Here is a 12,679-nt window from a genome sequence, read left to right as displayed (position 1 = left end):
TTGGTCACACAAGACTGTGTGATAGTTGACAAGCCACAAGGGAGAGGCACGCAATCACATGCAATCAGGTAAAATGTTGATTATAATATATGTAAGTCTGAACTTTAAGTCATGGGAAAAGTCTGCTATACCAACTTTACAACACCTGCTGTGCAGCACTGAGTATTGGGACAACTTAAAATAGCAATGTTCAATATTTGACTGAAATGTTTTAATCAATTAACGATAATGTTCTATTTAGGTCTGAGTTTGACAACCTAGATGTTGACAATTCTTTTTATGCAGCCCTCCAAATCCTAAATAAGTCAAAGGGATTGCTTAAGCAGATAATTTGGATTGCTGTTTTGGAGTATTTCTAAAAGGGATTTGACCTCAAACATGAATAATATGAAATACCAACTGTGTATTTCTTCGTGTGTAATGACTTTTTCACAAACAAAAGGGGACATTTGTTCATACATAATCTATATAGCATAATGAAATATATTACTATTTGTTGTAATAACAATTCTTCATGGGCATTTTGCTATTTTTAACAAATATGCACGCCCGGTTGTGGCAAAAGAAAACTTCAATATTTCTATATTATTCTACATATTAGGGTTTGATAAGCTCCAAGCATTGCTTAACAAAAAATGAAGTAAGGTCAACACAACACAAGTACTTAAACACAAATACTGTTTTTCTGTCACTGTGTTGAGAGTGTGGTACTGTAACAGTCACTGTAGGAGTAAATTAACCTCAGCCCTCAACAAATGAACTCAAAACATTTCATCTCACTCTCCTCTCTCCAGACCACAGATTTATTTGCAATGATTGAAAAGATGCAGGTAAGAGGATGCATTGGTCGTCGCATTTTGTCTCGGCTTTCTAAGCTGCACTCACCAAGCAACTAACCAGTCAGTGTGTGTCTTCCTAATGCTGCAGCCCTTTGGCCCTCTCCTCGGCTACGATACTTCTGTACATACTGTACATGAGAGGGATATTGAGTCTGGTGGTTTCAGAGGAGAGTTGTCAGAGCATTTTATGTGTGTCTCAGCGTCTCTGCTAACATTCTGGTTGTAACACTGGCTGGCAGAGCTATAAGCTTACTATCTCACCTCAAAAACTGTCTCCTGGTTTCCGAAGGCTTTGGAGGGAGATTTATTTTAATCACGCGATCCTACACATACCGGGCTAAGAGTTTTAAAAGCTTATCAAAACTTTGATTTTTTTTTTTTTGTGGATGTGTGTCAGCAGTTAGTGCTCTAGGGGTGAAGCAGACATTGCAATTGTTTAAAAAAATATAAAATTAATTACAGTCATAACAGCTTTCAGTGGCCAAAACATCTTTCATGTCTGGCTGTGTGAATATTTTAAAAACAGATGAAACCAAGTGATGTGATGTAGGACTGTGTTTCCTCCTCAATATATTGATTTGACTCCAGACGCCATCATCTAGCCCTGATTTAGTTCCACTGCATCTTTTTCTCTGCATTGTATCATTCCTGTTTACTCCGTTTTACACATACACACCTCAGGTCCAGTGGGTGTTTCAGTGTCACTTAGCTGAACATCTTTTTAACCCCTGAGATCTTATTATCACACTTGTTCTGGATGCTAACAGCCTTTTCAGTCACTCCCAAATGCCTGCTCTTTAGCCTCCTGTAATTGTCTTTTAGTATCTGCTCTCTGTGTAGGTAACATACACTCCCCTCAAAAAGTATTGGAACAGTGAGGCCAATTCCTTTATTTTTGCTGTAGACTGAAAACATTTGGGTTTGACATCAAAAGATGAATATGAGACAAGAGATCAATATTTCAGCTTTTATTTCCAGGTATTTACATCTGGATCTGATACACAACTTAGAAGTTAGCACCTTTTGTTTGAACCCACCCATTTTTCATGTGAGCAAAAGTATTGGAACATGTGACTGACAGGTGTATTTTGTTGCCCTGGTGTGTCCTGTTACATTGATTATTCAAACAATAAATAGCGCTGAATGTCTACGTTCAGTTTCAGATTTGGGTTTTGCCTGTGCAGACTGCATTTATAGTTAGAGGCATAACCAACAAGAAAACCAGAGAGCTGTCCATGGGTGAAAAACAAGCAATTGTGAAGCTGAGAGAAGATGGAAAATCAATCAGAGTCATTGCACAAACATTGACCATAGCCAGTACAACCATTTGGAATGTCCTGAAGAAGAAAGAAACCACTGGTGTACTAAGTAACAGACGTCGAATGGGTAGACCGAGGAAAACAGCAGCAGTTGATGACAGAAACATTGTGAGAACTGTAAAGAAAGACCCTAAAACAACTGTTGACATCAGCATCAACCTCCAGAGAGCAGGACAGAAGGTGTCACAGTCTACTGTACGCAGAAGACTTCATGAACAAAAGTACAGAGGCCACACCAGAAGATGCAAACCACTCATTAGCAAGAAGAATAGGGAGGCCAGGCTGGAATTTGCCAAAAAGTCCAGAGACAAGCCTAAAAATTGTGGGACAAAGTTTTATGGACTGATGAAACAAAGATGAACCTTTACCAAAGTGATGGAAAGGCTAAAGTTTGGAGAAAGAGAGGATCTGCTCATGATCCCAAACATACAAGCTCCTCTGTGAAACACAGTAGAGGTAATGTCATGGCTTGGGCTTGCATGGCTTCTTCTGGGATGGGCTCATTCATCTTCATTGGTGATGTAACACATGATGGCAGCAGCAAAATGAACTCAGAAGTCTACAGAGACATTTTGTCTGCCAATTTAAAGAAAGATGCAAACAAACTGATTGGGAGATCCTTCATGGTGCAGCAAGATAATGACTCAAAACACACTGCCAAAACAACACAGGAGTTCATCAGGGGCAAGAAGTGGGAGGTTTTAGACTGGCCAAGTCAATCTCCAGACTTCAACCCTATAGAGCATGCATTTTACCTGCTAAAGAGCAGACTGAAGGGAGAAACCCCCCAAAACAAACCACAACTGAAAGAGGCTGCGGTGAAAGCCTGGAAAAGCATCACAAAAGCAGAATGCAAAAGTTTGGTGATGTCAATGGGTCACAGGCTTGATGCAGTTATTGCAAGCAAAGGATTTGCTACTAAATATTAAGTCTTTTCACGTTAATCTATTTTAAGTCTATCTGTTCCAATACTTTTGCTCGCCTAAAAATTTGGTGTTCTGTTACAAATAATGCTATTTTCTAAGTTGTGTATCACATTCAGATGTAAATACCTGGAAATAAAAGCTGAAATGTTGATCTCTTGTCTCATATTCATCTTTTGATGTCAAACCCAAATGTTTTGAGTCTACAGCAAAAATAAAGGAACTGGCCTCACTGTTCCAATACTTTTGGAGGGGAGTGTATCTCCTTCTGTATCTTTCCATCTGTCACTGTCTGACTTTGCTTTGTTGCCTGCTGCATATCTCTTGGGAGAGCTGCGTTATTATGTAATGTTGACCATTTTCTCCCAGTTTTGTTGTTGTCATTTAGAATGTGATTATTCACATCGCTTTATGGAGATTTTTCTGTACGTCTAATCAACGACTAAGTCTTTGGATTTCGGTATTTGTGTTGACCTTTTTGAATGCAAAACCTGCCGCTGTGTTCTCTCTCTCTCTCTCTCTCTTTCTCGGTTTCTTATCTCACCCTTTCCTCTTGTAGGGCAACAGGATGGATGAGCAAAGATGCACCTTTCCTCCCCCACTCAAGGTACATTTCTCCATGTGGAGACACCGCATTATTCACATCATGCGGTCATTGTCTCATGACTGCTCTACCATATCTTGGTCTGCCAGACAAGCTGATTACTTCAACACACAGTAACACCGTATTATTTATAACGCAGTACAATGCTCTCAAGTCTTGCCATCAGTTTTAAACCAACAGAATCGGGATTCAAAATAAGTCCTCTGATGCTATGCCCTGCAGACTTAAATGGTGGAATTTTAGCAACAAAGAATTAAACAGGATATAATGATAATAATATAGTATTTCAAACCATCAATGTGACAAATAATGGCATTACTTTGATCAGGCAATGCACAGTTGTCAAACTGTTCCATTGCATAACAGTTATGCAATTACTCCGAAACAGTGTCCCTTGGGATTATAGAGTTGGACAATGTGGTTATTTTTATTCTTTGATGAGGAAGCAAATCTTTTTTTCTCTGTTTTTTCAGACGGAGGAGGACTACATTCCATACCCAAGTGTCCATGAGGTAGGACGATGACGTGCTGCAGTAGCACTTTCCACCATTAGTGTGTAATCAGTTCAGTTTCTTTGTTGTCCTAAAATACTTTCACATTTGCGTCATTCTGTTTCCCCACCCCTATTATTTTTCATTTTGGGACAGGTATTGGGCAGAAAAAGCCCCTTTCCTCTCATCCTCCTACCGCAGTTTGGTGGTTACTGGATTGAAGGCACTAACCATGAGCTGAGTGACTCAGTGGACACAGAACTGCTGCAACCTTTGTCACCGAACACCCGCACCAAGCTGGAATGTAACACAACAGCTACACTCTTCCGGAAACACTTCCTGGGCAAGGTTAGCCACTTTGCACAGCACAGAGAAAGAGATCACTTTCGCCAAGGTGTATAATTTTTACATACTTGACCTTTTTACAGTTGTTGTTGAAGAAGCTTCTATGATAACACAACTTTTAAGATTAAAACAAAAAAACACAGGAAAGGCATAAAATAGAGAAGAAGAAGAAGAACATTAAAAGAGGACAAAGAGGATTCTCACTGAATCTTTGTCCTCCATCTTTTTTTAAGGATGTGTAAATTCCCTCTTCACTTGAATGCCAGTATTTATTTTCAGTTGTGGATGCATGTGTATGACTTATGACACCATATTTTTAATACGTTTCAAAGCAGAGATTACAAAAGTACAAAAAATTATTGCATATAAAAAATAAAAAAAAATACATTTGCAAATACGTTCTTAGACAGAATTACTGTTGGCATTCTATCAAGTAACACAGATGCCATTAAATCAATTATAATCACTGCTAGATTATATTTATCTTGTTAGATTGATATAAAATAATGCATCTATATTTTCTGTGTGTTTTCCCTCCAGAAACTGGATGCAGTAGTTGTAATCTACCCAGTGCAGATTAGTTAAGCATTTTAGCCGAGGTCTTACACCTTCATCTTGTCCTTGCTTTTAATTTGATTTTTAAGATTAGTTAGTTCATTGCTTATTATTAATTTTTTATGGTTGCAATGCAATCATACCATTGAAATATGATAGGATAATCGAATAATCTTGTTTAAAGTCAGTAAGGCCTACAGTTTTTAAAAGGTGTGTCTGAAACTACTTTTAAAGTGACATTACTGAGGTCACACTCATGAAGACCTTCATTATAACAGCCTCCTTCCTCCTCAAATGAGCCTAATTACTCTCACAGAATATTTTGCAATATTTCAGTTTCACTTCTTGCTCATTAAAGTAATGAAATGAATAAGCAATAAGCAAATCTCAGTTGAGTAAACCACTTACAGTGACCAGCATCACTGCTTGGCACCTCACACACTGGTGCTAATGAAGATGCATTAGGCTTTGCCACCTGTTCTTACACACACATAATATGAACAAATGTGATCTGCTTGTAGTAGAAGGGCAACAAAAAAGAAAAGAGAAACGGTCCTGGGATTGGTGGTGACTGGACTGCATACACATGCTTCATGCACATGTGTGTGTCTGTTTATGACACATACTAATGGCTGTATCCTTGCACTGTGCCCTTAGGAACACTTTAATTACTATTCAGTGGACAGTGCCCTCGGACATCTGGTGTTCTCTCTAAAATATGATGTGATTGGCGACCAGGAACATCTCCGTCTAATGCTCAGGTAATGCCCATTATGGTGCAGCACAATGCCGCTTAATTTACAGAGAAGTCTTTTAATCTATGTTTGGCACATCAGCATCTGAAGTAATTAATGTGTAGGCTTGAACTACTACTTTTGTGATCAACGGGAAATAAATGCAGAATAGTTTCTTTTGCTCCTAAATGCCAAGTATTGAGAGGAGAAACACATCCTCCCAGCATGGCTGTTATCGTAAGAGTCATAAAGCAAGAGAGAGTGTCAACAGCACTGCCGTTTCTACCGCAGAGTAACAGATGGACTATTTAGGCCAGCGAGTGGGTGGGGATGGAGAGAGGGAGGGAGGGAGAGAAGGCAAAGAGAGGCAAGGGTGGGGACGTTTGATGATTGGCAGTACCGGATCATCTCTCTCCCATTTGATAAGTTCTGAGAAATTGTTGCATCACATTAAATGGCTTTGAAACCACACTTGGCTAACTTATGACTTTGCCAGGAACAAGCTGAAAACCTACCATGATGTAATCCCCATCTCCTGTCTGACAGAGTTCCCCAATGTGGTCCAAATGGCCAAGGTGAGAAGTCTTGTTTTTACTTTGAAGAGACTGATCTGCTGTGACAGTGTCTAACCACATTCTAACATCTCTTCTCTCTTTTTTTTATCCAAGCTTGTCTGTGAAGAGGTCAACGTGGACCGCTTTTTTCCTGTTCTTTATCCAAAAGTAAGATTTGGTTTAGGTTCTATAGTTGCAGCAGATATATTTATCTTTTCCAGTCCTACACATGTGATGATTTGAAGGATTGGGTTGTAAATCTCTCTTAATCCAATAGTCCGTGCCCATAGGAAACACTATCTGGGGAAACAAAAAGAGCAATCTTTGGAGGATACTCACTTAATTTGTCCATCTCAGACGACTTAAACGTCATCTTAGCTTCAGATAAACTATTGATGAATGTTAGTAGTAAAAGATCTCTTAGCGACCAGTAGAACAGGAGGAATGATTATATCAAGCTGTTTATGTGCTCAAATGGGCACCTGACTATTGTTTTATGACAGACTTGAAAAACTCTGAACCTATCCTTTAATGTTTTCTATATCTTAAATCTGTGTTTTTTTTACAGGCTTCAAGACTTATTGTCACCTTTGATGAACATGTGATAAGCAACAACTTCAAATTTGGGGTCATTTATCAGAAGTTTGGACAGGTGAGCTATAAAGCCTGGCTTGGTGGAAGAGCCTACATCCTGTATGCTCATTATATTCAGTCCACGAATAATGAGAATGTACTACACATTGTAATTTCTGATTTCCTCAAGGAAGCTGATTATGCTTGCCCTCTGTCTTAATTATGGCTTTCAGTTCAGCCCAGTCCACTGTGGCTGTCTTTAACGCTGCCTCTCATTTTCTGAGGCAATCACAGCCCTCTTGTTTATTATGTGTGTGTGTGTGTGTGGGGGGGGACAGAAGTACCACTGAATGCCTTGCTGAGGGCACTTGTACCTTCAAATGGACACCTCGGTGTGTAGAGATCTGCCCTGCTGATCCCTTAAAGCCTGCAGCAGTTTAAATACATTGCAAATGAGCAAAGTGCCATGTTAAGACAGCAGCGATGGCCCTCTGCTCATCCTTCAGGTTATTTTCTATTCAGTAGGGGTGCTAAGTGAAAGGCATGATGGTTAAGTAGGCATATTGCACATGAAAACAAAACAGTAGAAGCTTCTTCTCAGGCGTTGTTTCTGTGTGTTTGTGTTGAGGCAGGCTTTTGTGTTCACATCACCACATTCACCACTGCTGACAATAGATAATCAACTGTCCACTACAGCTGATCATTACTGCACAAGCTTTTCTAAAGACCTTCTCCAAACCTTCTGTTATACCTACTGTATTTATTGATTGAAGCCACCTCTCTAATCTCAAATTCAAATGCAATGTGTTTGCGTAAAAGCGCCAAACATACAGTGAATACACTCTCCTGCATCCCTTATTGACTGTAATGATCTGTTGCACTCATTGTGCATTTCTGGTTGCTTAATATGCAAATCGTACTTCTTGTCATTTTGCTTCTCAGACTTTGTCTTTACTGCTTGTTTATTCCTGATACAGAAATTAGGGCCATTATTACTGGACACTAACATTAGTGAACAGTCGGGAGTCTAAAGCACAAATATCCTCAGTGCTCTTAACTCGTAGCAGCTGAAAGCATTTTGTCCTCCAAACCGTGATGTCCCTGACTTTTTTCCCCATTGGCTACAGACTACAGAGGAAGAGCTGTTTGGCAACAATGAAGAGAGTCCTGCCTTTGTAGAATTCCTGGAGTTTCTAGGAGAGAAAATTGAGCTGCATAACTTTAAAGGGTGAGGATCTAACCGTGGTTTGAAGGCACTAAATATACTTTATCATATATTTCATAACATGATGCCAAAATCAATTTACATTATATAATACTAGCTGCAGGATTGATGGTTATACTTCTGCAGTGATGGTGGAGAATATCTTGTTAGACATGGTTCTGTGTGCTTGCAGTTTCCGTGGAGGGTTAGACGTGACTCACGGGCAGACTGGCGCAGAATCCGTCTACTGCAACTACCGAAACAAAGAGGTCATGTTCCATGTGTCCACAAAGCTGCCTTACACAGAGGGGGACACCCAGCAGGTACCGTAATGCAATACCAGACTAACACACCTTTCATGATTCACTGCAAGCAGTCAGACAGGTTCCCTCAGGGTATTGTAGTACCATATTTTGCATGCACCACCAAACAGCCGCAGCACAAATTTGAAAAAAAAAAGAAGAAAAACACTGGTAGTAACATGAATCATTTTCAATTTATGCTTTCGTGTCAGCACATAAGAGGAGCATCCCTCCCTCACAGTGATTTAAAGCTGTGAAGCTGAGATACAGCACTCCATTGCTCACACGACCGCATCCTCCTCCCTCTCCTCCTCTTCTGTCTCACATATTCACACAAACAGATTAATAAGCACAAGCTCCCTCACCATTTATTTTAGCATGGTTTGTGCAAACACAGATGAGGCCATGTCTATAGGTTCAGTCTCTCCAGCGGTAGTGGATGTTCACATTGTTATTAAGGGGAAACAGCACTCCCTGGTGGTGTTTCACAAACTCACACGCTGTCAGGGGTGAGACAGGGAGAAAGAAAAATGGGGAGCAAGTACTTCTTTAATTATACATAATTTCTATAGTCTGCATACTGCAATAGGACTGAATTGTACATTATGAAACGCAATTGCCAATTCATCATCTTTATTGGCCACAAATAATGTGGACATTTACTATCTTTCCCTACACTCCCAGTTAGTAGTTTCATACAATTTAGTAGCTGTGCTCTGCTGGGAATATGCCTAATTTTCTGGTTTTATATTGTCATTTGTGTTAAAAAAAAAAAGGTATAAAGTATTCTTTGAATTTGACAGGGCTTTATCAACAATTAAGAACCACAACAAAAGGGACTCTCACTTTCAAATTAAGTTCTGTGCAGCATTAATTATGTCCTGAAATTTTTATAAATTTGTCTTCCTGAAACCTGCAGATAACAAATACCATTCATACATAGCCTCTGTTGCTTGGCATCAGCATTTTTTTTCATCCTACAGTAACTGTTTTGAGATGAGCACACTTTTATTAATTTACATCCATGTAATTTGTCATGAGTTGTTATGTGGCTGTTGTGTTACAGTTGCAGAGAAAGAGGCACATAGGGAACGACATTGTGGCCATCGTATTCCAAGAGGAAAACACTCCCTTTGTACCAGACATGATCGCCTCCAACTTCCTCCACAGCTACATTGTTGTCCAAGTGGTCAACCCCTGCTCTGACAATGTTCTCTACAGGGTAACTTATCTCCCTCACTATGGGCTGACTTTGCTTCCTGTGATTAACACTTGATTAAACTTCATCTCACTCTTTATTCTTAGGTGTCAGTGACAGCACGGGATGATGTACCCTTCTTTGGCCCGGCCCTCCCAAACCCTGCTGTCTTTAAAAAAGTAAGACAGAGAACAGCGTGCAGACCTCACAGAGGATACACATAACATCATGCATCACTACTGTTAGTCACAAATGGGATAAAACACAATATGCATTCTTGTATGAAGAATGTCCACACTTTCCCCCTCTTGGTTATCATTTAGTTATTGATATTATACCTGGTCTTATTTCTCCACTCTCTCCAGGGCCCTGAATTCCACGACTTCCTTTTTACTAAGCTCATCAATGCAGAGTATGCCTGCTACAAAGCTGAGAAATTTGCCAAATTGGAGGTGAGTTGTTGAAAAGCATTTAAAGCATCTCTGTCATTTGGCATCTGTGGTCAGAGCCATATAAAGTGTTTTTGCTTTTGTTTCAATTCCTTCTTTGTGTGTGTGTGTGTGTGTGCGCGCGCGCGTGTGTGTGTGTTTAAGGAACGAACGCGGTCGGCTTTGTTAGAGACCCTTTATGAGGAGCTCCACTTGAACAGCCAGGCCATGATGGGTGTTGGAGGAGACGACGACAAACTGGAGAATGGGAGTGGAGGAGGAGGGGGCTTCTTTGAGTCCTTCAAGGTAACTGAAGAGGCAGCAGCGGAGGCTGGGGCTTCAAAGTGACGTTCTGCGACTCTCTGCTGCAAACACAAAAAGAAAAAAGCAACAGAGAAAAAAAGAGGGTTGAGTCCTTTTATTTAAATTGTATATTTTACTTATAGCACCATGGTAGGTATTTACATAGACTGAATTTTTAATTCAAGCTTAGACTTTTCTTCATTGAAGAAGTGGATTGACATTTTGGTTAAATGCTGTTGTTTGCTTTCTTGCTGAGTGTTATATGAGAAGATAAATGTCACTATTATGTGTGTCTACCAAATATGAAGCTGCAGTCTAGCATAAAGACGGAAAACCACATGACTCCCTGTAAAACCATAAATTGACGTTTTTTACACTTCAGCTTTTGTATTGACTGAACAAAAGAAAAATAATATGTTAATTATGGAGTTTTAGAGATGTCAGTAGCTGGATTTTGTTACTTTCTGACAGCCAGGCTAGCTCTTCCCCATGTTTCCAGTCTTTATACTAAGCTAATAAAACCTGCTGTTGGCTGTAACTCTATATTGACACATTCAAGAGTGTTTCAGATCTTCTTTGCAAGAAAGCAAACAAATATATTTACCAAAATGTCAAACTATACCTAAGTAAGTGCCATTATAAAACTATGATGATCATTGTTGCATAGGAACAGTATAAAATTGGCATCTACAGTTTTTACAGTAACCAAATTCTGCACCAGCTGTCAGATGTTATTTCTGTGGATGTAAAAAAAGATGTCGTCTCTCTGGCAGTCTTTCAGGATTGTCCTTGTCTATATGTAAGCTGTGGGCTGTCTTTATCAACGTCCGTCAAACTTTATTAATCTGAATCAAGAGAAGCTCTGCTGCTCTGTCCTGCTGGAACACACAACTCTTGGCTTCCTGGCTTTTCTTCCTCGTGCTTCCTTGCTGTTTTGTGCCGCTGTGCTCTCCGCATGCTCTGGTGGTCAGTCACTGGACACTTATTTACATGATTCTGTCATCTTTATATGCCATAATATCAAAGGGCATGACTAGATTTCTTTCACTGTCAGTTGCCTTTGGCTCCTCCACTCTGTTCCATGCCTGCAAAGAGGTGCACCGGGCTTTAAACTTCTCCTGGCTTTGTTTAAACGCAGTGTGGTCAGACATCTGTGCGCCACTTGGCCTACTTCCCCTCTCTTCTCTTACCACCTATCTACACATAATGACTCATCTGAACCCCCCCTCTGGGTACTAAAGCTTAGCAGTGTTCTCTGTCGCTTCCTTGTCTGTCAGGATTAGCATCAGGCCAGCGCTCCCTGCCTGTAGTGGTCAGCGTTCAGGGACAGCCCTGAGGCTCCTCTCAGCCTGTAACGCCGTACAGCGATGCTAAGGGGTCACAGGGGTCAGCGGCATCTGAATGTATCTCCTCCTCCTCGTCTCTCTCTGTAGCGAGTGATCCGCAGCAGGAGCCAGTCTATGGATGCCATGGGTCTTGCTTTCAAGAAGCCGCACTCAGTCTCCACTAGCCTCAGCGGCAGCTTTAACCACGACCCTGCTGAGAGTCCCAAATTCCCAGGGATAGTAAGTACAGTCCCACTCGTCCTGGTCTTGAGTGAGGCGAGTCTCTCTCCCTCAGTTCTAATAGAGTTCGTGCCCCCTCCTCCCTCACTTGCCTGCTGCATTAACTTCTCACAGAGTGGGGCTGCACACTTGGTCGGGTCCAGCATTTATGCCTGGGTCTTAAACTTGCACATTGTCTGTCACCATGACACGGGACACTCATAGACTTGAATGCTTCTAGGGCACAAGGTGCATTTCTCCCCCGAGTCAAAGCTGCTTCTAATACCTACTGTTATTAAATTGCCATGCATCTGCATTGCTCATAAGCGCTCACTTGAATTCTAATGAATGAAGGTTGAGGCCTGTGTGTGTGTGTGTGTGTGTGTGTGTGTGTGTGTGTGTGTGTGTGTGTGTATGTGTGCTTGTGTGAGCGTGTGTGTGTGCTAGGTAAGCTTGTGGATTCTTTGGTGATCACACAACATTTTTGATGGAGTGAATAATTCCTTCATGAAGTGAAAACCTTGTATCTCCAAATTGCAACCTTATTTTGCATATTAGAGTTTATATTCATAATTGTTTTATATAAGAAGTGTTTCTGAAAACACATTAAAAAGCTGAGTGTTACATAATTATTTTTCAGCTCATAGGGGAGCTTTTCATCCTTCACTTGAAAGTAAAACACTCAATTTGCAGTTACAAGGCCTTCACTTAACAGTGACTATGCTTATGGTTTCATATACTCTGTGTATTTTCAGGACTATTG

General features: G+C 40.5%; 1 protein-coding gene across 3 annotated transcripts in view; it reads left to right on the top strand.

Annotated features, from left to right (window-relative positions):
- The window catches only part of LOC139209491 (rap1 GTPase-activating protein 1-like), a 49,000-nt gene that overhangs the window by 29,695 nt on the left and 6,626 nt on the right, over nucleotides 1–12,679 (top strand). For 2 of the 3 annotated variants that reach the window (XM_070839216.1, XM_070839215.1), the window contains exons 1-16: nucleotides 16–68; nucleotides 795–830; nucleotides 3,641–3,688; nucleotides 4,159–4,197; nucleotides 4,333–4,524; nucleotides 5,734–5,837; nucleotides 6,307–6,385; nucleotides 6,479–6,532; nucleotides 6,933–7,016; nucleotides 8,065–8,165; nucleotides 8,335–8,464; nucleotides 9,510–9,665; nucleotides 9,749–9,820; nucleotides 10,007–10,093; nucleotides 10,235–10,375; nucleotides 11,806–11,937. In XM_070839216.1, coding sequence (XP_070695317.1) covers nucleotides 813–830; nucleotides 3,641–3,688; nucleotides 4,159–4,197; nucleotides 4,333–4,524; nucleotides 5,734–5,837; nucleotides 6,307–6,385; nucleotides 6,479–6,532; nucleotides 6,933–7,016; nucleotides 8,065–8,165; nucleotides 8,335–8,464; nucleotides 9,510–9,665; nucleotides 9,749–9,820; nucleotides 10,007–10,093; nucleotides 10,235–10,375; nucleotides 11,806–11,937 — 1,437 coding nt within the window. In that variant the 5' untranslated portion in view covers nucleotides 16–68; nucleotides 795–812. Of the gene's footprint in view, nucleotides 1–15; nucleotides 69–794; nucleotides 831–3,640; nucleotides 3,689–4,158; nucleotides 4,198–4,332; nucleotides 4,525–5,733; nucleotides 5,838–6,306; nucleotides 6,386–6,478; nucleotides 6,533–6,932; nucleotides 7,017–8,064; nucleotides 8,166–8,334; nucleotides 8,465–9,509; nucleotides 9,666–9,748; nucleotides 9,821–10,006; nucleotides 10,094–10,234; nucleotides 10,376–11,805; nucleotides 11,938–12,679 lie in introns of those variants that run through there. The other variant, XM_070839217.1, reaches the window with a different exon arrangement.

The sequence above is a fragment of the Pempheris klunzingeri genome, chromosome 11 (genome assembly GCF_042242105.1).
Source record: "Pempheris klunzingeri isolate RE-2024b chromosome 11, fPemKlu1.hap1, whole genome shotgun sequence".
Taxonomy (NCBI): domain Eukaryota; kingdom Metazoa; phylum Chordata; class Actinopteri; order Acropomatiformes; family Pempheridae; genus Pempheris; species Pempheris klunzingeri.
Note: the sequence above shows the minus strand (reverse complement) of the source record. Positions and strands in the feature narration are given on the sequence as shown.